General features: G+C 43.1%; 2 protein-coding genes across 3 annotated transcripts in view; both read right to left on the bottom strand.

The window, feature by feature from the left end:
* Nucleotides 1-2,671: 2,671 nt before the first annotated feature.
* Nucleotides 2,672-6,681, bottom strand: LOC139551834 (F-box only protein 15-like). The gene is made up of 6 exons (XM_071363199.1): nt 6,521-6,681; nt 4,706-4,986; nt 4,311-4,484; nt 4,085-4,209; nt 3,562-3,720; nt 2,672-3,127 (listed from the first exon to the last, which is right to left on the bottom strand). The coding sequence occupies exons 1-6, from the start codon at nt 6,679-6,681 to the stop codon at nt 3,053-3,055; spliced, it is 975 nt and encodes a 324-aa protein (XP_071219300.1). The 3' UTR covers nt 2,672-3,052.
* Nucleotides 6,682-8,132: 1,451 nt separating this feature from the next.
* LOC139551759 (RIMS-binding protein 2-like) overlaps nt 8,133-23,605 on the bottom strand; it is a 104,958-nt gene continuing 89,485 nt past the window's right edge. The window contains exons 18-29 of one of the 2 annotated variants that reach the window (XM_071363072.1): nt 23,086-23,237; nt 18,149-18,955; nt 17,885-18,040; nt 17,187-17,333; nt 16,791-16,896; nt 16,221-16,352; nt 14,789-14,958; nt 14,437-14,614; nt 14,041-14,141; nt 13,859-13,930; nt 13,480-13,617; nt 8,133-10,503 (exon numbers count right to left, since the gene is read on the bottom strand). In XM_071363072.1, the coding sequence (XP_071219173.1) occupies nt 10,306-10,503; nt 13,480-13,617; nt 13,859-13,930; nt 14,041-14,141; nt 14,437-14,614; nt 14,789-14,958; nt 16,221-16,352; nt 16,791-16,896; nt 17,187-17,333; nt 17,885-18,040; nt 18,149-18,955; nt 23,086-23,237 (2,357 nt within the window). In that variant the 3' untranslated portion in view covers nt 8,133-10,305. The remainder of the gene's footprint in view (nt 10,504-13,479; nt 13,618-13,858; nt 13,931-14,040; nt 14,142-14,436; nt 14,615-14,788; nt 14,959-16,220; nt 16,353-16,790; nt 16,897-17,186; nt 17,334-17,884; nt 18,041-18,148; nt 18,956-23,085; nt 23,238-23,605) is intronic. The other variant, XM_071363073.1, reaches the window with a different exon arrangement.

Here is a 23,605-nt window from a genome sequence, read left to right as displayed (position 1 = left end):
GGGGATGAAAGAGAGGCTGAACGAATTTGTGTAAGAAAAAACAGCAAATTATGTGTTTGGGGCTGTGGCTAATGATGTATGGTATATAATCTCTGGATTACTGATGCTATGTATTGGCCAATAAAAGGCTTTAATTTTTTATTTGTATGTTTAGGTCACAATAATTCTTAAGTATGCACTGAGGTGACTGTAATAGAATAAACATGGCAAAAACAAATGTAAAAATGTAATTAAATGCGTTTTCATAGCTTCCAAAATATTTGGTGAGAGTGCTAAAATGGAGGCGTGGTGGCTTCAAAACAAGCGCCCCTGTTAGTCGTATAGTGTATATTTAAATCATTGGCTGTGACTCACCCTGTGAGCTTTCCTTATTCATTCCCCTCTGTTCTGGTTCTGAAATTAGAATACATCATTTTCTAGTCGGACCAAAAAAAAGTATACTTTTACATCAATGGTTCAGGAAAACAGTCCAAAGACAAATCCTAAGGTATAGTACAATATGTGTAATATTATATTGTATATAGCAGTATACTTACCATTAACCCTACGATTGCCCCTCACTCATAAAACTTTAGTATCCTTTTCCTGATTTGCAGCCCTGCCCCTGCCAATCCCAATCGAGATGAAACATGAGAAGAATGTCCATGAATTATCTGTAAGGACCCAGGTCACTGGATGATTGGTGGCTCTGTTAACCTTTGCTGACATTAATCCTGTACAGAGATTGACATTGAGCTGCTGTGCCTTAATCTGTCATCAACCTCTCCATTACTCTCCATTAGCTGAATGATGATGAGATTGACTTCATTGTGTCCTTCAAACCTGAGCGGAGAGATTACTGTAAATCAAATATGCCCGCTCAGTATTGGTACAGTGCTGTAGGCTATTGGGAATCTCATGATTGGTCATTAGCTCATCAAGTTGAGGTATTTTTTTATATCACTTAAGACAATATGATTTGTGAAATAATTTATGAAGTCCTATGCGTTGTTGTTATCATGGCCTCCACACAACCTCTAGACAACCTCTAGACAACCTCTAGACAAATCTGCACCATGTTGTGTTGTCATAAAGGGGTTCAGTCCATCAGTTAAGTCAGTCCATATACAGTAGGTAGCTCTGGGAGCTCTCAAGACTCGGGTGAGGGGAGGCGATGCCTCGTGGCTAGCCCACTGTGAACGGCCCAGACGAAGATGAATGGCTGGGACTAGGCTGAGCCGCCTGCTTCTGGTGTCAATGCCATTACAGTGTGGGATGAAGAATGAATGTGGCTCTCAGAGTGTGGCCACCATACACATCACTCCTCTGCCCCGCGGGAGACCAGGATGAGTTACAGGCCAAGCGGATGGTCCTCCCACCGGCACCTGCTCTCACACACCAATGACATGCAGGTCAGAGTCTTGCCTTTAGCTACGTCCTGGGAAGGAAACCTAATGGGTTGAAGTGGCAGAAGGTTATTCAATGTGATCAATTTTTTTTATTTGACTATTTATCACTTGTGCTGACTTAGGGATATGTCCTTTTTTATATGGCATCATTAGTTATGGCATCAACTCAAGACTCAAACAAATGCACAAACACACACATGCACGCACACACAAACAAATGCATGCACGCATGCACACACAGACACACAATAGATGTTGGAAAAGCTATTTTAAACATTAGCACATTCTCAAGCCAAAAGTTAGCAGTTAAAAGAACTATGAGGGATTTAAACATACACCTGGCACCAGAAGGTCACCTGACACAATACACTACCTAATCTTTATCATCTTTCTCCTTGTAGAGATCCAAGCTGTCTGTTGTGGTTTCCGGGAGGGTAATGGGGATGTGATGGTGGGGTTTTACACAGCACTATTATGCCCTGTAAAATATTCATCAGAAAAGGCCACCAGAAGATGGATGACTGGTCCCGCCCCTCTGGTGGAGTGCTAGGTAGAATGGGTGGCAGAGATGGAGAGGTCACAGCCGGTGAGCATTTTAAACATCCGATGGCCTCAGAGCCCCTGGGAGCTAACAGCTCACTCAGGATCCGGAGGGAGGCACAGGAGCCAGGATGCAGTGATATATGAGTGTAATCTCCACTGTCTTTTTCTCTTTCTTGCTTTTTTTAGAACGTACGCAGAGCCCCTGTGCCAAGTGTTTGAAGCTTCGCTGCTTTCCACTCTATCAATAACTCTTTACTAGCTTCTGTACTGTATTGAAAAATACTTGTATGAATGAAGGCTTTGATATTTTTTGGGGCATTTGCAGCCAGTATTTAGAAATAATAATGTTGATGCTTAGAAGGTTTATCTGTGCTGTTAGACAGTTGGCATCAGTGCATGGTGTATGCACAGTTAGTGTAAGGAGTCTTCACTCAGCTTCGAAGAAAGCGGTCATGGCCAGCACTGTGAGGGAGCACTTGCTGCAAAGGCCTTTGCACTTTACTCATTCTGGAAATATTGCTATTATGGGTGAAGATCACTGCTGCCATCCTGAGGATGTAAAGTCTAACACAGTAGTATGCAGGCAGATCCCTCTAATGAGTTACTACAGTACTATGCTGTAAAATTCCCTTTGATTTAGGTTGACTAGTGATTTAATTAATGCACTATGGCTCACAAAAAAACAACACCGAAATATATAAATCAAAATGTTTTCATACAATCAGATAATCCATCTGTAACATAAACTTTCTTAACTCTCTTAACACATTTCACATTTATTTTACTCTATATAATATCTAGGATCACATTTTACCAATGTGTACAAATGATTCACAAAGCAATGCATACAAATATATAAATACATGGAAGAAAAGTAAAACTTGCATTGGCAAACCCTCCGGCTTGAACTACTTCAAGCCAACTCAAAACAAAACTCAACTAAGTCATCAATTTACAAAGCACTTTACTGAAACCTCTGTCATAAGGCCTACATAGCTAATAATGTCCTAACAGTTGTCATGACTGTTTAGGACATCTTGTCATCATTATGTAATCATTATGACAGAGGTGTATAGTACAGTGCCTCCTCTACATGCAGCATCAGTAGGCTCTCCCAAGTGCTAGTTGACTTTGGCCATGGCGATGAAGACTACCAGTTTGATGAGGAAGTACTGTCTCTGCTTTTCCAGCCACACCTACAATACTAAAGAATAAATACATTACTGTTATTATAGAGAAAAAAGTTTCATCCACTTCCTGGTTGCTGCTCCCCATATGTGCTAAATTACTTAAGTTATGGGTGATATATACAGTACATATATGTTTTCACTGATATGGTGTCTAGTAAACCAACCCAACCTTGCCACGCAAAAATAAACAAAGAGGCCTCTTCATCTATCCTCTGATGCATGGGTCATATGAGGTTGGTTTACCTTGCCCTCTGGGTCATGTGGGGTTGGTTTACCTTGCCCTCTGGGTCATCTGATGTTGGTTTACCTTGCCCTCTGGGTCATATGGGGTTGGTTTACCTTGCCCTCTGGGTCATGTGGGGTTGGTTTACCTTGCCCTCTGGGTCATGTGGGGTTGGTTTACCTTGCCCTCTGGGTCATGTGGGGTTGGTTTACCTTGCCCTCTGGGTCATATCCTGGTATTTGATCAGGAAGTGCTGGCCCTCGTAGTCGTCAGAGAAGGGCTCCTTGTTGTTTAGCATCATTGAAACGAGCGTGCTGACACACCAGAAGGGATTCTGGTACTCATCCATCAGGGTCAGGCTCATCATGCAGCAGTTCTACAGAGAGGAGGGAGAGAAAAAGAGACATATATAGAGAGAGACATATATAGAGAGAGGCATATATAGAGAGAGACATATATAGAGAGAGAGAGGCATATATATAGAAAGACAGAGAGAGAAAGAGAGAGAGAGAGACACATATAGAGAGAAAGACATAGAGAGAAAGAAATAGAGAGTGAAAGACATATAGAGAGAGCACAAGAGACTATCTATGTCTGCTGTTCTGTTATTACAATATCCCCATCATCGAGGCCTAGTGGTACGCACGCATGACTAAGCCGCTTAGGATAAATCATCTGCTAAATTGCATATATTATCATATATTATAAAGTGTAACCTCAACCAGTGGGAGTCAGTGTACCTCCACGGTGCCCTCCAGAGCCTCACACTTCCAGGGCATACTGATTCTGCCAGAGAGAGGCGTGTGCTGCGACAGGCTTCCCCTACTGATGACGTTCAGCTGGATGACACTACCATGGACTTGAGCTGGACAACCCCAACCAAAGTCAACTACAGACTGCATTCTGGTACCCAAAGTATATACAGTAGTTCTAGAATAGAAACTCTCTTGGTAGTGGTTTGTTTACTTTTGCGGCAGTAGAGTTGAGAGAAGTGGATGGCCATTATCTGGGTTAGAGTGTGGTGCAGTATAATGCGGAGCGTGTAATCATGGAGGCCGAAGTTAGGGTCCACGTCATCAAAAGTAGGCTTGTCCTCTTGCATGGAGTAGGGGGAGGGAATGAGGGAATTAATGACTGAATGATTTAATTATTTAATCTATCATGCATTCCATCATCCTTTTCTGCTGAAATGAAACCTGAAATAGAAAGGACATAATCCAGCCAAGCTCTGCTCAAAAGTCCCCTCCAACCCCCTCTTGTCAGACACTGATCTCCCAGGTCACACGCTGGCTCCTGAGGCAGGGGAGAGGAGAGCAAAAAACTTTAAATTGAATTGAATTGAATCTGGTCCAATGAGTTTCAATGAGTAGGTTCTGACAATACTACAGTAGCATATGTTTTATATATTGTATGTTCTATACTTAACAACAGAGGCAGTACAACTTGAGCACTGACTGCAGTTAGTCTAACCTGAGGACACTCAGTTTGACTGGGCAGGCCTGTGAAGGGGTTGATGTCTCTCAACTGCTTCCTCCACTTGGCGTCGTTAAAGTCAGCCATGGTCCTGAAATATAGCCTTCTCCAATAGCCCTCTCCTGCACCACCACCACACTCAGCTTGTCCAGCACCTGGTGGGGGAAAACACCAATGATATTACAAAAAGTACTGTGCTTACAAGCATATAGTGCTCATAGCAAGCATCCCTGGTGGGATAAGCAAAAAGGAGTGTTATAAAATTGAATTTCAATGACCCTTGTCCATACGCTTGAGCCTCCACCTCTTACTCTGTACATACTCCGCGGAGAACATATTGTGCCACGTTCCACTGCAAGAAAATACTGTGTGTCAAAAATGATCATGCGAGACTGTAGGGAGGAAGAATAGCCTACATGTGACCAGTACTTCACTCCTCACTCCTTACTTATTGTGAACCATCTCATGGAAGCGCTTGTTGACGTAGCCTATGGAGAAGAGAGGCATCCATGTATGACAGGATCTTCAGAAGGATCTCCGGTGGCATCCTAATAAAACACCAATTAGACATGATTACAAAATGAATGAGAAAGCTCAATCTTTCCCATCTAGAGCAAACCCAATTGAGCAATTCGATTGCAGGGCAGGGCATGGAGCCAGTAACATTATGCACCCCTTTTATCCGTGTCAAGAGGGTACCATAACGACCCACTTTTACCACTCTGCGATTGTGAGTAACTACACAGCTGGCTTGAAAGTATGTCCCGTAGACCTTGGCGGCACGCTGCAGGTACAGTGGCCTTCACTGCCTTGTTTTTCCTCTTATTATTTTGTGACAGTGCTTGACTTGGGCAGAATCTCACAGGAGCTGAGTACTGGCATCTCAAATGTTTCACTGCTTGAGCTCTGTTCATCCTAAAATATTAACTTGTGGAGCTCCTGCACCTAAATATAAACTGTTGTGCCGAAAATCTCCCCCCGGACAGAATCCCCCCCGGAACACGCAACACACTCAATTCTTCATTGCTGCGACTTGCTTGCTAGTTAAGATTTCTGCTCTTCACTCCGTTGTCAGTTTAGCCTCCATTTCACTGATCTTAGTAGCAGAAAGTATTTTTTATTTGTGTCCTTCAAGGCGTCTGTCAATGATCACGTTAGATGTCCAATGTCTTATTCGACTAGTAGTTGTTCTGAAACATTTCACTCCCCCCTCTATGTTTACTAACACACATACATGAATTATTCATTTTGGTTGCCTTTCCTGACGTGAAGTTTGTTCTATAGAAAGTATTTGACTGATGTGTGCCACAGAAAGTATTTGACTCCAGTGACAAAATGAAGGAAATTAGAAGGGGGGGTTTCGGCAAGGTCATTTTCTTGCCTGCCATAATTCTCCTCCTCCTTCTATCTTGGGACTGCAAGGCCTGGCACACTTCATAATAATTTTGGTAGCTCATGTTGACCAGTAGTGTGTGCCACAGAAAGTATTTGACTCTAGCCACAAAATTAAGGGGGGGGGGGGTTGTCAAGGCCATTTTCTTGCCTGTGCCTGACTGGAGTACAATTCCCTTATACTTTGCTTGGAAAATTAAAATGTACTAAATAAATACCCTACCATCTAACACTACACTCACTAATTTCACAATTATACAAAATAAAATTAACACCACCCTACTCCACTAACTAAATGTATTTATTCCTACCTCATGCCATCATCCTGAAAGGATGGGACATCACCACTTAACACATCCTGTAACTCTTCTGATGTCAAGTCTCGCACACCCAAAAACCTCTCTGCAGCTGCCGCCACAAACTCAATTTTCTGCAACTTCTGTTCCATCCCTGCAGTACAGTTGATAACCATTGTTATAAATGCTAAAAATCCAATCTTACTGAAACTGATATCACTTTTTGGTCTATCCATCTGTACTGGTATATCTCTACTACTCTCATCACTCCTCCACCTTAACCCATCTTCCTCTACTTTCTTCACTGCCTCAGCATGACAACTTCTTCTCTACTCTAACCCTGGAAACCTCAACCTGCCTCTCTCGCACGGGACATTTCTGATCCCCAGCACCATGGGCACCACTACAATTAACACATTCCACTACTTTCCCCAATACTACCCATTCCTTTGTATCATGCATTTCTGCACATTTCTCACACCTTGGGCCCTCCCTCCTACACACTGCTGCCACATGCCCATAAGCTTGACACCTATAAAATGTATTCGGCACATACGCTTGTACAGGATAACTTATATATCCTAACTGCACCTTGTCGGGCAAAGACTCAACTTCAAAACTCAAATGAACAGACAATGACTCTTCTGTTTCCCCACTCTCGCCACCCTGTCTGCGTCACATCAAACACATGAGCATCACATACACCGGGAATCTTTCCCCTCAGCTGGTCAAGTTTTATATTTACTGCTACCCCAGTTATCACTCCTTTCATTGGTGCCCTTTTCTTGAGAGTGAAACAATTCACTTTTCTTGCCCCCATTCGTTTTACTCTGAGCGCCTTCTCCCTCTGACCAACAGAAACACAAACAATTATCACTAGACCACTTCTGGTTACCCTCACCGATTCCACATTACCCAACTCTTTTTCACCCAACATGAAACTACAAATGGATCATCCACAAGGCAAGAGTCCACTTTTCGATGCATACCTCGGTCTCCGATAACTTCACCACACCTACCACCTCCGATACTTCACCCTCACTCACTTCCATTTCTCCTCCTGTCTTCAGCTCCCTCTGCTTACACTTTCTACCATTCTTCTTTAACAAACCATCTCCCTTTTTCACACAATTTTTATCAGACTGAAGCTCACCCTCCATCTCTTATACCTCTTCTCCCTCTCTTTTCCCCTCCATTCCTCCTCCGTTTTCCAAGTATATGTCTCCTTATGATAATACTGCACTACTCCTGACAACCAACTTGTTCTTGCTTTCTCTAGGGACTCCATTTCCTCCGAGGCCCGTTCCCTCCACCAAGTGCCACCGAAGCTCCCTCCCACTCCTCCATCAGAGTTTGTTATTGTTCTTATCACATTTAAATGGCCATCGGGTCCAGATCACTGCTGCCATCCATAGGATGTAAAGTGTAATAGCAGGCAGTAGAGCTGATCCCTTCAGTAGGTTTCCCCTTTCATCTCTGGTAGGCTATGCTTCAAAATCCACTTTTAATGATGTTATTAGTTTTAATTCATCCGACATGCGTGAGTAATTACTTGTCATTCATGAATAGAACACTGAGATAAAAAAGAAAATCACACACATACATGAAAGTAATCCAAACACAGATGTTCTACAAAATATCAAATTTATTTTTGATTAAAAAAAAAATATAGTTTTTGCACATGCACACAATATTTGATCACCATAAATATTGTCCAATGACTTCTATCTTTTTCTCTTTGATTCACAGAGCAAGCACATAACCACAGACTTAAACATCTTATATTGAGGACACCATGGAGAATGCTTGCACTGTTTACAGTAAGAATACATCTTAAAGCACTAAAAAGGCAGTCTGAAAATCAAGTATAAACATTTAGAAATTATCTACAAATGGAAAAAGTACAAAAATGCAACAACATAAACATACACGCATTCACAAATGAATGATTTGGTATTATGACTTTAACACCTTTTAACAAATGGATGCACAACATAATGCATAACTTTGGATGCATAATAAAATATAAACTATTTTGCCTGCTCAACACTTCATACATTCCTTTTTGGCAATCCATCTTTAGATTTTCAATTTTTTAATAAACAGACGATCCCTGTAATCATTATACAGCGGGATATTACACTTGCCTTAAATATCTTAGCTGATGGGCATTTAAAGAACGTGTCTGATAGGTCTCTCTCCGACTGGTTTTCACTATCAATCACATTTAAACATATTTTATTGTGAATCATGGATTGACATATAGTCCATTATGATTATGCACATCAAATGGTGGCTGTACAGCAACTGTAGTGATGCTAAACTATTACAGAATGGGATCATGGGTTATGAAAATGGGTTAATATAGGGCATTAAAAGCTGTCAAAAATACAGGACAATGTTTGTCTAGTGGCTATAACAGCCTCCCCAGTAAATGACAATCAGCTGGATGCATCCTCTATTTAGCCCTCATTTAGCCCATAAGCCACATGACTACTGGTTTAGAGGTTGTAGGTACAGTATGTAGGTCATCACTCCCTTTCTCTTGCCAATAGGTCTATAAGAGTGTAAACAAGTAAACGGTGCAGAATCTTGAGGGCACACCTAGACATCTTTACTGAAATGGCTGAGTGGGTAACACAACCCTCAGAACTGAACATTACTGAACATTACACCGGCAATGTAGTTAGCGGCACACCACTAAGATCACATGACTCCTAACCACATGTCCTCTTTTTGGAAAAAAGAATGCACAGACATGAATGCACACTGAGCACACACACAGCCTGCACCTACACCCACACACACACAATGCTTTTCCATTCATCAGACAAAACATACCCCTTTGTGCAATTGAAAGGCAAACACAGAAGGTTCTTTTTAATTGTCTTTTTTGATCAAACAAAGCTGCAGAGATGCAGCAGGGGTTCTTGGCAGACTAGTGGTAGTTTAAAAACAACCTTGTTCAACCATAGAAAACGAGGAATGTCATGCTCATATTGTTTTCATAAAGGCCACTGAGATGGTTCAAACGTCTTACCCAATGTAGCTTCCTCTCCTGTCTGTAATGCTCTGTGGCCAACCACCCTGCAGACTTCTAGGTTCTGTGAGTGATTCAACCCTTTGTCACCCTCATGGTTGTGATGTATTGCACTGAATAAAGCCTCTGTATTAGCAGCCAGCATTACTGACAGAATGCCATCAATAACAGTGTAGTTGAGTTGTTGCTCTAGTGTTCCAGGAGTATGGTCTGTCTCCTAGTATTGACATCTGACTATCACAACAACTTGTTTTTGCCACGCCATGTATTTTAGAGACCTTATATTGGCACAATTGCCATGGAAACCAGCTCAGGTTGTAACACAAAAAAATAGGCTACTCTGTTGTTACCCTACTTGTAACAAATGCACACAAATGCATTATCAGCATTGTCCTGATTTCCAAAGTCCCTTAATAACCATTTGATTAAAGAAAACCGTGGTAAAATGTAATGAAAGTCCTAGTTTATACTCCTATTTTTTCCTCCACCTCAAATATATCACAGTTATACAGTATGTGAGCAAAGTTCTCATTGAATTTGGCACTGAGTACATGTACGTAAATATGTGTATTCATCACTAGAACATGAATGTTGTATCGCTGACTATATTAGATTAGGCTCACATATATTGTCCTGTAATACATACGAACACGTAGCCATTGTAGTTGTGTGCTGTAGATTCGGCTGATTTGATTGTGTGTACTGTATGCAATTTACAATACTGGGCCCAGCATCTTTTCTGGGGTCAGCTGGGGACAGTTTATTTTACCGGAGAGATTCTCTTGAGCAGTTTCTTCCCCTTGGAAAGCAGTCCCTTTTTCTTTTTGTTGTCCCGGGGGTCCCTGGGGCCCCTGGCGGGGCTGATGGGCCGCATGGTGCCTGGAGGACACAGGGGACGCACTGTGGGGGACGCTGCTCGGACAGGCGGGGCCGTACTCTCTGTGGTATCCATGGCTACCTGAAGAGAGATGCCATGGTGGGTGTAGGGGCAGGGCATTACAAAGCAAGTAGTTGTCCTTTGTGGCTTACTCTTTCTCTGTCTGAGGTAGGACTAGTACACACAGTCTACAGTCAGCACTGTGTCCTTCAATAACACTATCACCCCACTGTCACACTATAAATCCAATGGGACATTAAAAGACTTTGGGTTCAGTGCTCAAGTAGATCCATTACTGAAAGTTTCCCAGCCATAGAAATAGAATGAAGGGTTGATATGCCAAAATATCATTTTCTAGAGAGTCGAATTACAATTCCAACGATACTTGAATTTGATATGCTATGTGTGTTGACCTTGAGACTTCTCAACAATAGCTATCAACATACACACGCACGCATACATAACTCTGTATAAAGTCATAGGAAAACATATAACAATGCCTTTACAGATCATTATACTTACTGTCGGTTTCCCACTAAAATGTGTGTCAAATACATACGTAACATTAATGTTTGGGCAATTCCACGATAACGTAATTATGCTAAGACTCCAATTTTTCACTTTGAAATGTCTGCCAAACGAAAACCATTGATTTCAAAGTTTAACAAACCATGCAACTCTATGCACAATGATTACTTTGAACAATGATTACTTTGAATCCCTCAGTTTTATTCTGTTACCAAACTTTGTATCTGCACAGTTCTTTCTGTAAATGTGTTTTTGTAACATTTTATGTGGAAGTTGTTAAAATTAGTCCTTGTGCATATAATTATATTGTTTATTAAACTTTGAAATCAATGGTTTTTGTTTGGTATACATTTTAAAGTGAAAAAATCTGAACCTCAGCGTAATTCCATTATCGTGGAATTGCTCGTTTCAAATATATATGGGCTGATTTCCCAGACACAGATTTAGCCTAGTCCTGGTCTGAAAGGCATGCTCAATTACAATTCTCCATTCAAATAGGTTTTTAGTTCAGGACTAGGCTGAATATGTCCAGGAAACCAGCCCAATAACGTTTTTCACCTATGGAGTGAAATTATTCAGCATGTCAAAACTGTGTGATTGTACTGTACTGTACTTACACCTCTGGTTTAAAAACAAGAGAGAAGAAACAAAGACGTTTATAAAAGAGGTTATGAATCAGGTATTGCTTTTGGACTGTTATTTAAACTATTCCTTTTAGACTCCTGTCCCTCTGTTGATGGGGGACTGAAGACGTTGGTGGGGCTGGTGAGATTTTATACATACAAACATTGAGTAGGAAGCTATCAAACAGATCGTTACTAGTTACCACATCCACAAAGCCATAAACCCCACTTACTTCTTCTATGTGTCTTCTTGAAATCTCAATTTAAACCTAACCTTAACCACACTTCTAACCTTATGCCTAACCCTAAGACCAAAAAACAAATTTTTGTTTTCCAGAATCTTTACCTTATAGCCCATTTTGACTTTGTGGCTGTGGTAACTAGTGAAAACAGAGCACAACATCACAATACCACAGCTTCTGATAGGTCACCGATCATGAGGGACACAGAGTAATTTACAACACTCAGGGACACAACTGTAGATACCATCCCTCTTGTCTAATGCACTGGGCTGGCAACCAAACATGCTACCATACAGTTCACCTAGGACCTTTAAAATGGTATCTCAAAGTTAAAGAGGAATCATAACTTTGAAACAAATGGGGATTTGCAGTTCCCATTAGTAAATGGTTTATCAATGAGTACAGATATAGGGAACTTTTGAGCTTGCAAAATAGAGCACTATCTCTACTTTGCAGGCATTAAATCACTGCAAAAAATGCAACAATGTCTAATTTATGCTGCAAATAAACATTCTGGTTACACTGAAAAGAGGAAACGCTTTCCTCATTACACCAACTGGTATGTAATACTTTAATGTGCAAGCATGATGAATGACCATGTTGCTATACACCTGTGAATGTGTAAGCAGAATGTTTACTGGCTACAAATAAACCATTTAACACAGGTGTAATAATCACAATGCCCAGCATTAGATCTGTCAGGCTGGTATCTCTAGTTGCTCACTTACTGTACGAGGCAGATTTTATGACGTGAAATGAACAATCTTCTTCTGTTTGTATTTGCCAAGCAGGTGAGGAAAAAAGGAAATCAGATGTGGTGACATCATCATTTCAGTACAACCCACACCACAACTATGAGAACAAAAAAAATTAAAACAAATACTACAATACACACGAACACAGGTCGCAAATGAAAATTATTCATATCCAATTTCTGCTTTTATTTTCCCATTGTACCATTACAGTATGGATGTCTCACTGTGGCTGTTATTTCTTCTGGTTTAGATCAAACATGGCATATCTATCCAATTTCACCAGGCCTGAAAAATATATATATATTTTAAGTGTGTGCAGTATACAAAAAGAAACAAAGCCTCTCCCAGGAAATACAGCAGTTGGGCCAATAAAGTCTACTATTATATAAAAGGTATCAAGTTTATTTTTGAAAAAGGCATGCTTTGCTATATTATCAACCCCAACAGTTTACTCAAATCCTTTACTTCCATTGGAGAACAACTGATAGAAATCAGGAACTCTTCAGAGGTGTTCATAAAGCACTATTAATAGACACAATATCCAGCGTTTGGTTTTGTGTTTCAGTGCAAAGAGGGTACCCAATTAATGACTTAAACCTTTTTCAAATATCCACTGTCCTTTGTCACTGCTATGTGAATATCACCTGCCCCGTACTGACATAGGTCAAGTGTTCTATTTCTCTGTCCACTTTGGCCTTGGCTTCTTCCTTTCTAACAATCAGAAGGTATGACTGTGTTTGTCCCTTTCACCAGGCGGGGGATAAGGTTTGTATGTTCACCACTGTCACTGTCAAACACGGACAACACACACACACAGAACACAGACGGCAAGTGGAGAAAGCGAGACGTAAATCAAGAGAGACGGAGGATGGATGGACAGAGGGCCTAGCGCTGAGAGCGGCGATGTACCCTTTTGGCCTCGGCCCGGTTGGCGGGCTCGTCCTGGGCATAGCGAGAAGGCGTGTCCGTCAGGTACACCTCCACGTCGTCAGGCACTTCTTCTAGAAAATTAGAGGGGACGAGGCCGCGGTGGCCATTGATTTCACCCTGCAGAGAGAGGAGAGGAGGGGGCAGTGGGGATGAGAACCATGGCTAGACCCACTGAACTCTGGCGGTCAGGGAAAGAGCCCTCTCCTGGACATAATATGTGTATGAACCAGGTTCATTCAATGGCATTTCTTTGAAAAATTAATAACTGAAACATCCCAGACTTTAACAACCTGTGAATGGCCCTGTGTAATAAAACAAGTTAGTCACATCATGGAACCAAGAAAAGAGGCATACTCACATAGTAGAACCCGTCTTCATCAATCTCTCCAAATACAGAGATGATGTCACCAGCACAGAAGGTCAGCTCAGCCTATCAAGAAACAGAAACGTCATTAACACCCTTACGATGTCTGTCTATCTGGTTACATGTGCAGTGTCAGTATGTTTGTCTGTGTGTTTTGTGTGTTTGTGTGGCAATACCTCCACGTCCACATTGGGGGAGCTCTCTCTGGGGTCATAGTCGTAGAGGGCCACCATCCTCCTGGTGGCCTGGTGCTGGCGGAAGCCTCGTCTGTCCTGCCCTGTGAGAGGAAACAAGAGGACACTCCAGGAGGTGATATAGTGACAGATGTGTGTAGAGTCACAGAGTGACTCACCTCATAGGGTGAGTTCGTAAATTCCTATCTACTCCGAGAGTGAAATGCTCGGAATTTACAAACAACCCAGAGCACACTCTGACACACTGGAGGCAATTTACGAACACACCCCTAGAAAAATAATAAATGGGTACAGTCAAAATGGCTGCCAGTCCATCTATTATGGAATCATTGACTTGAATGAGGATGTCTGTTCTACTCATTCTAGTTCTGTGGTTACCTATTCCTACTTTATCCACTGGTGTGTTGAGCGGGAGGAAGCCCTGCTTGATGAGCTGGTCCATGGTCTCCTCGTCCTCAGCCCTGATCTCTGACACCATGTTGCAGGGCAAGAGCCCCATCCTGCCTCCCCTGATCTCCCCTCGGTAGAAACCATCTGTGTCCTTATCACCATATACCTGGAACAGACAGACAGAGAGAGAGAGAAGAAAAGCGTGAGAAAGCGCAACAAAAGAGACGAGAGAGGGAAAGAAAATAATCTTTTCAATGCTGTTTTATGTTTTACCTCAATGTTTTCAAACACAAGCACAATATCTCAAAACGTATGGCCTAGCCCTGTGTGTGACACCCACCCTAATGATCTGGCCCTCTTTGAAGGGCAGTTCCTCATCTGCTGCGTCCGGGTTGGGAGACATGGACAGGGGGTCGTAGTCAAACAGAGCCACAAAGATCCGGAAGGATTCCTCTGGTTCCGACTCATCGTAGTTAGGAGGGGAGCGGCGTTCCCGGTCCCTGTATCCCTCTTAAACACGGGAGAGAGAGAGAGAAGAACACATCCACCTGCATCTCATGGGGTCACAGTCTATGGCTTTATGTTACTCTGACATTAAATTACATTAATCATAGATTCATATAGCATGAGAAACACAAATCTATATTTTGACTAACTCAGTAACACCAGTGAGTAGTAGTGAGGCAAGTTACGCATGCTATTGTGCATGGAGTGAATAAGGGGAAGAGGCATATACAGACAGGTGTGTTGTTTACAAGTGTTTGACAAGTGACAGAGCCAAACCATTTAGGTGACCATGCAGTACTACATAATGGATTGAGCTTGCTTCGTAAAACCAACACTTCATTTTGTAGCATGCTAGCAGAATTCTGTGGTCAATCCATCAACTGGTCCCATTATCAGCACAAAAGTATATCATGTTATGTACATCCATCTGACACCACATATGAGCTTATGACGTTATCAGGCATTACATACTTTACAGTTACACATGGATGGAGATTGGATAGCAAGCCGGTTGTGATGGGTTACAAGAACATGGTAGACACCATAGACAAAAACACAATGACACACAGCAACACACACACAGAAAAGAGCACATAGACCACAAGACTCTGAGTTAAGCATGCATACTATTGAACCCTGAGGTAGTGATCTGACTATTGTATTAGGCTCCTCTGAAGTACGCTGGGCCTACAGTTTGTCCAAAGATAACTCGCTGTCTGTCCTTCAGTTGACCCCTTGCTTAGAAACGATAAAATAAGACCAGGCCATCAGCAAAGTAAACATATGAAATCCCAAACAAACAAATGAGTTTGTCTCTATGTAAGATGTAAAAATGTATTTTCACTATAACTTTCTGCAACAGTCATTGAGTTTGCTCAGCAAGGACAGCATTGCTATATAATTGTGTCTTCAGCAACCTTGACTCCTCCCACCCAGTCATGCATAGTAACCCCAGTAAAGGTGTGGTGGGGGTGGTTAGATTGAGAGGGAGAGGGGTTTAGCAGGCATCTGATGGAGTTCAGTGCAAGGGAGGGAGGGGAGAAGCATTCTCTGAGCAGCAGTCATTCCAATCCGCAACATTGGGTGGCCAACATGGGCCCAGTGTGGCTCAGTGAGCCGCCATTTTGGTGCAGTGCAGTGGATCATGCTAGACGTTCTGAGGCATGTTAAGCCACTCGTTGATGTCACTACTGTTCTCTCCACTAGCACTGGTGGATTTTGGCAGTGCTTTGGCGGAGGAGCGAGGGAGAAACCACTGCACGTACCATTATAGGAAGGCTTGGAGCCCGTGGGGTGTCGGCGGGACGACCATGTCCTGTGCCGTGCTACACTGCCATAGTAAACATCCTCCGTGACGGATGAGAGGTTCCCATCACTGTTACTCTCTGTGGTTATCTCTACAGGAAACACCAATCAGATGGTGGTGGTTAAAGCGCGGAGGTCACTCATTGGTTGGTTCATTCTAAGGTCTCTTCCCGTCATAACCTTGATAATCCTAACATATCGCTGGCCGTAAACAGAGACATCAAAAGCAGTTTTTTATAATTGGAATATTAATTGAAATGTGATAAATGTGTCTGTGTCCACTGTCACCCTAGCAACCACGGAACTTTCTAGTAGCTGATAATACTGTGTTGATTGATCTCTATAAGTAAGCTGTCAGTACTGGGAAGGCATGAACATGGTTCAAAGACACAGAGGTGATCTGTAGAAACCGAGGAGCTCATGGAGGATTAAAACAGGAAGCAGAATATCTACTAGAGCACGGAGAACATCAAAGCACAAAAAGACTACAATACCCAGAGTCCTCTCTGTGTTTATGTAACCCTACTGACCAATGGAGGGCACCATGAGAGGGCGTCTCTGGGGCTGTGGACCGTCTCGGGGCATTCTTCTCCCCGTCTCCCGATCCAGCCGACCCCCGGAGAGGGTGTTCCCAATCTTAAAAAGATCCCACAAAAACAGTGTTAATATTCTCACAACTAGCAAAGATGACCTTCGTGCATGTCATTGCTCCACATAAAGGAGAATGTGAAGGTCAATCAATCAAACAAGATAGAGTAAAGTGTCCTACTGTAGACCCATGGCTCGACGCGTGCCATATCATCCAACAGTAATAAAGGGGTTTGCATGCTTGCTTGTTTCCATTGTACGAGTGGTAATCAGAATCAAACTCAATAAAAAAAATTAACATTTCAATGTTGAGCGTTGAGGAGCTTTGTTATTCCTACCTTGAGTGCATTGTGGGAGTTGCGTCGTCGTCCCTCCTCCAGCTGCATCTCAGAGTAGAGCTCCTCCTCATCCTCCTCCATGATGTCAGAAAGGTCAGAGCCCCGGCTGCTGTCACTGTGGTACTCCTCACTGTGGCTGTAGTGGGCCTGACACACACACACATACGCAAACACACACGCAAACACATATACACACACACACACACACGCACACACAAAAGATGTGAAATCAAATCAAAGTTTATTTGTCACGTGCGAGGAATACAACAGGTGTAGACCTTACAGTGAAATGCTTACTTACAGGCTCCAAGCAATGGTGCGGGAAAAAAAGGTATGTGTGTGTGTGTGTAGGTAAGTAAAGAAATAAAACAACAGTAAAGGCTATATACAGACACCTGTTAGTCAGGCTTATTGAGGTAGTATGTACATGTAGGTATCGTTAAAGTGACTATGCATATATGATGAACAGAGAGTAGCAGAAGCGTAAAAAGAGGAGTTGGCGGGTGGTGGGACACAATGCAGACAGCCCGGTTAGCCAATGTGCGGGAGCACTGGTTGGTCGGGCCAATTTTGGTAGTGTGTACATGAATGTATAGTTAAAGTGACTATGCATATAAGAAATCATACCAAGATATACAGCATCTGCACAAAACTACGGAGATGCGAGTATGTTCGATCCTTTTTATTCTGTGTCTTACCGGCCTGCCCAGCTCGGACCCTCTGAGAAACTCATCCACTGAGGCCCCCTGTCTCCTGCGGCTTCGACCTTTCCCTTCCTCATCCTCCTCCTCCTCGTCTGAGTTCTGTTGGTGGAAGGCCTGACACTGCTCATTGTAGATGACTCTCCTCTCCATCTAACCCAACCAATAGGCAGATATGTGTAATTTAATTCAACAGAAAAATGATCAGACTAGAGCTCTAACCAGGGTATCATTGATTGATTTTATGTATGAATGACTCACTCTGCCACTCTCTGCAGCCACCCTCTGTGCTGCCTTGCGGGCGATGGCTTTGGCCATTTGGTCTGGGATGGGGGTGCCCCTGGGCTGGGGCAGGATCCTCTGGGGGGAGGGCGAGCGCAGGTTAGCAGAGGGGGGCGCCTCCAGGGTGTGTCCGTGCATGGGGGTAGGAGGAGGCTGGCCGGAGGGGGAGCAGGTAGGGTCCCATGGCTGGCTGGGGATTCCCCCATGGTGGGCCACCTGCTCTTTCGGTTCCAGGTCTCTGGCACTAACTGGTCTCTGGTGGAGCTGGGGGGGGGGATGAGGCAGCAGGGGTAGGCGGTGCTGGGGCATTGGGTGAGGTGGGTGAGGCTGGAGGTGCAGTGGCTGTGGAGGACCACCAGGGTGAGGGGGGTGAGGCTGTTGGTGAGTCTGGGGCTGGGAGACAGGATGAGGTTGCAGGGGTTGGAGGTGTGGCTGGGGTTGAGGGTGAGGAGGGTGGTTAGGGAGGGGTTGTGTGTGAGGCAGGGGTGAGAGAGGCTGGGGGTGAGGCATGGGTAGTTGGGGGTGGGGGAGGTGAGGTGACTGGAGGTGGGGTGGGGGGGCATGGGGGTGAGGTGGAGGGGGCCCTGCGTGTAGGTGTGGAGGGGGCAGGGGGGCATTGTGAGGAAGAGGCACCAGTAGGTTGTTTGGAATGGGGGCGACTTGGGAGTCCTGGGACTCTCCCTGTGCTGACAACGTCCTGACGATGACCTCCCTGGCCTCCAGACACTGGATCCTGTTCAGCTCCACTGTTACATAGTCAGCCAGGGGGTATAACACCTCCGCTATCTGACAGGAAGCACAACACACATAACTCGGGTTGGAGACCGTTGACATTGAATTAATTGTTGCATTCCTTTCGACTGCTTTACCCTCTATTGCTCTTAAATTCAGAGCAAAATCCAGTACTATAGACACAGTTTAACTAACACAGACCCTGTGCATGTCTACAAAGGGAGGATGTCAATATTTATGTTCACCAGCAGAGGGAGGGAGAGTGCTTTCTAGGGTTTTCACAGGCCCTTGTATCCTGAACAAAAATATAAACACAACATGCAACTATTTCAAAGATTTTACTGAGTTAAAGTTCATATGAGGAAATCAGTCAATTTAAATAAATTCATTAGGCCCTAATTTATGGATTTCACATGACTGGGAAGGGGTGCAGCATGGGTGAGCCTTGGAGGGCTTTAGGCCCACCCAATTGGAAGCCAGGCCCAGCCAATCAGAATGAGTTTTTCCCCAGAAAAGTTTTTTTTTTACAAACAGAAATACTCCTCAGAACCACCACCCCACCCACCCCTCAAACGATCCTGCAGGTGAAGAAGCCGGATATGGAGGTCCTGGGCTGGCGTGGTTACACGTTTGGTTGTACTGCCAAATTCTCAAAAACGACGTTGGAGGCAGCATATGGTAGAGAAATTAACATTCAATTCTCTGGCAACACACACTCCTTCAAAACTTGAGACATCTGTGGCATTGCGTTGTGTGACAAAACTGCTCATGTCCTTTTCAGTGTCCCTAGCACAAGGGGCACCTGTGTAATGATCATACTATTTAATCAGCTTCTTGATATGCCACACCTGTCAGGTGGATGGATTATCTTGGCAAAGGAGAAATGCTCACGAACAGGGATGTAAACAAATTTGTGCAGAACATTTTTGAAAAATATGCATTTTGTGCGCATGGAAAATGTCAGCTCATGAAACATGGAACCAAAACTTTACATGTTACGTTTATATGTTCCTTCAGAAAGTATTCACACATCTTGACTTTTTCCACATTCCACAATTTTACCATCTACTCCAATGTCAAAATGGAAGAAAATTCAAACTTTCTTTTAAAGACTAAAGGAAAATAATATAATACAGTATATCTTCATTAGATAAGTATTCAACCCCCTGAGTCAATACATGTTAGAATTATCTTTTGCAGCGATTACAGCTGTGAGTCTTTTGGGGTAAGTCTATAAGAGCTTTGCACACCTGGATGGTATAATTTTTGCCCATTATTATTTTTTAAACTCTTCAAGCTCTGTCAAGTTGGTTGTTGATTACTAGACAGCCATTTTCAAGTAACCAACAATGCAGTTTTAATAAAAATAACTGTTAAGTAAAAAAATTGATTAGTAAAAATAGAAAATAAAAGTAACAATAGCGAGGCTATATTCAGGGGGTACCGGTACAGAGTCAATGTGCGGGGCACCGGTTAGTCGAGCTAATTGAGGTAATATGCACATGTAGGTAGAGTTAAAGTGACTATGCATAGATAATAAACAAAGACTAGCAGCAGCGTAAAAGAGGGGTCTGGGTAGCCCTTTGATTAGCTGTTCAGGAGTCTTATGGTTTGGGGGTAAAAGCTGTTAAGAAGCCTTTTGGACCTAGACTTGGTGCTCCGGTACCACTTGCTGTGCGGTAGCAGAGAGAACAGTCTATGACTAGGGTGGCTGGAGTCTTTGACAATTTTTAGGGCCTTCCTCTGAAACCGCCTGGTATAGAAGTCCTGGATGGCAGGAAGCTTGGCCCCAGTGATGTACTAGGCCGTACGCACTACCCTCTGTAGAGCCTTGCGGTTGGAGGCGGAGCAATTGCCATACCAGGCAGTGATGCAACCAGTCAGGATGCTCTCGATTGTGCAGCTGTAGAACCTTTTGAGGATCTGAGGACTCATGCCAAATCTTTTCAGTCTCCTGAGGGGTAATAGGTTTTGTTGTGCCCTCTTCACAACCGTCTTAGTGTGTTTGGACCATTATAGTTTGTTGGTGATGTAGACACCAAGGAACTTGAAGCTCTCAACCTGCTCCACTATAGTCTAGATCTATTACTGAATAATGTGGCAATTAATTGAGGAGACTAAACTGCTGGGTGTAACCCTTGATAGCAAGCTGTCATTGTCAAAACATAAAGACTCAATGGGAAGAAGTCAATCCATGATAAGACGTTGCTCTGCTTTCTTGACATCTAAATCAACCAGGCAGGTTGTCTCCCCTGGGCTACTGCCCAGTTGTGTGGTCATGTGCAGGAAATAAGAACATTGGAGAATTGCTGTTGGTCGAGAACAGAGCAGAATGTCATGCACATAGATGTGTACATGGAGGGTGAATGTCAGTGGTATGCATATTAATCTCTCCCGGCTCAAAGTTGAGGAGAGATTGACTGCATCACTATTGGTCTTTGTGCGAAGTGTTGGTGCGAGGTGTTAAAGGTACTGAACTGTCTGTTGAAGCAGTTGGCCCACAGTTTGGATACTCAAGAGTACCACACAAGACATGCAACCAGAGGTCCCTCACAGTCCCCCGGTCCAGAACAGAGCCTGGGAAACGGACAGTATTAAATAGAGCCTTGACTACATGGAACTCTGTCACCCCAGGTAACTCAAGCTGGCAATAAAAACAGATAAAATAACACCCACATTTTTGTATATACTGAACAAAATTTCAAAGATGTTACTGAGTTACAGTTACAATAAGGAAATCAGTCAATTTAAATCAATTTGTTAGGCCCTAATCTATGAACTTCACGACTGCTGGGCAGGGGCGCTGCCATGGGTGGCCATAGGCCCATCCACTTGGGAGCCAGGCCCAGCCAATCAGAATACGTTTTTTTATTACAGAAATAACTAGTCCTCTGTTTCATCAGCTGTCCGGGTGGCTGGTCTTAGATGATCCTGCAGGTGAAGAAGCTGGATGTGGAGGTCCCAGGCGGACGTGGTTACAGTTGGTCTGCGGTTGTGCGGCCGGTTGGACGTACTGCCAAATTCTGTGCTTAGCACTATTACGTTTATTTTTACCCTAATAAAACTCACTTGTCCTTGCCAATGACGAGCATATCCATAACATGATACAGCCACCACCATGCTTGAAAATATGAAGAGTGATACTCAGTGATGTGTTGTGTTGGATTTGCCCCAAACATAATACTTAGTATTTAGGACAAAAATTGTATTTCTTTGCCGCATATTTTATTACTTTAGTGCCTAATTACAAACAGGATGCATGTTTTGGAATATCTTTATTCTGTACAGGTTTCTTTCTTTTCATTCTGTCATTTACATTAGTATTGTGGAGTAACTACAATGTTGTTAATCCATACTCAGGTTTTTCCTGTCACAGCCATTAAACTTTGTAACTGCTTTAAAGACATCATTCGCCTCATGGTGAAATCATTGAGCGGTTTCCTTCCTCTCCGGCAACTGAGTTAGGATGGATGCCTGTATATTTGTAGTGACTGGGTGTATTGCTATACCATTCAAAGAGTAATTATTAACTTCACCATGCTCAAAGAGCTATTCAGTGTCTGCTTTTTTAAATTTACCCATCTACCAATAGGTGCCCTTCTTTGTGTGGCATTGGAAATCTTCCCTGGTCTTTGTGGTTGATTCTGTGCTTGAAATTCACTACTCAACTGAGGGACTTTACAGATAATTGTATGTGTGGGGTACAGAGATGAGGTAGTCATTCAGAAATCATGTTAAACACTATTATTGCACATAGAGTCCATTCAACTTATTATGTGACTTGTTAAGCACATTTTTACTCATTACGTTATTTCGTTTTGCCATAACAAAACGGTTTGAATGCTTATTGACTCAAGACATTTCAGCTTTTCATTTTTAGTTACATTTGTAAACATTTCTTAAAACATAATTCCACTTTGACATTGTGGGGTTTTGTGTGTAGATCAGTGGCACAACAACAATGACACGATTACACACATACGTCACGTACTCTGCCACTGTTGTTCACTCACTCTCACATCTCCCTCACTTCTTTGTCACTTAGGGTATTCCCTTACTCACCTGTCATTTGGCGCACAGTTACTGACTTACTCTCTGTCCCTTAGTGCACATACTCACCCACTCCCTCACTCACCCTCTGACCTTCAGTGCACACTCTCTCAACCACCCACTCTCTCACTCACCCTCTGTCCTTTAGTGCAGACTGCATATCCGATGACGCTGGCTCCATTGGAGGTTCCGGTGGGTGAGAGGACAGGGGGCTTCCAGCGCACCTGCAGGACCCCTGGGGCCTGGCCACACTGCACCTGCACCTCCTGAGGGGGTAATGGGGGGCCTGGAGGGGGGATGAAATATTAGATACTGTCTCGACAGGTTTTACACACACAAACAGGGAGGGAGTGGGGGTGAGTGTAGCATCCATAAGACACCAAGTGCTCTTAACTTGTTTAATCCCATCTCTTTCTGTTGTGAACTACATGATTGTGACATGTCTATGATACACAAAGCAGTTCCCTTTCCCAATGTTGGTTGTATACACCAATTAAATCATAATTTAAATGTCATGCAATATCTGGTCAAATTTGAGTGGATTGTTTTGAGAGTGAATCCCAAATTCATGAAACGTCTTATCTGGTTAACATCAAACTCCTTGTAATGACACTCAAACAAATAAAAGCGCATTTCTCGATAAAGTATTTATAA

Source organism: Salvelinus alpinus, chromosome 24 (genome assembly GCF_045679555.1).
Source record: "Salvelinus alpinus chromosome 24, SLU_Salpinus.1, whole genome shotgun sequence".
In the NCBI taxonomy this organism is placed as follows: Eukaryota; Metazoa; Chordata; class Actinopteri; order Salmoniformes; family Salmonidae; genus Salvelinus; species Salvelinus alpinus.
The sequence above is the reverse complement of the archived record's forward strand: the minus strand, read 5'-3'. Positions and strand labels throughout refer to the sequence as shown.

What these genes read in the sequence shown, in the direction of transcription:
- LOC139551834 (XM_071363199.1), bottom strand. Translation starts at nt 6,681, where the DNA reads ATGGTTATCAACTGTACTGCAGGGATGGAACAGAAGTTGCAGAAAATT. An exon ending in TCAACTCTACTGCCGCAAAA is followed by an intron (nt 4,210 to 4,310) that starts GTAAACAAACCA and finishes GGGGTTGTCCAG; the next exon opens with CTCAAGTCCATGGTAGTGTC. An exon ending in ACCAGGATATGACCCAGAGG is followed by an intron (nt 3,128 to 3,561) that starts GCAAGGTAAACC and finishes TTAGTATTGTAG; the next exon opens with GTGTGGCTGGAAAAGCAGAG.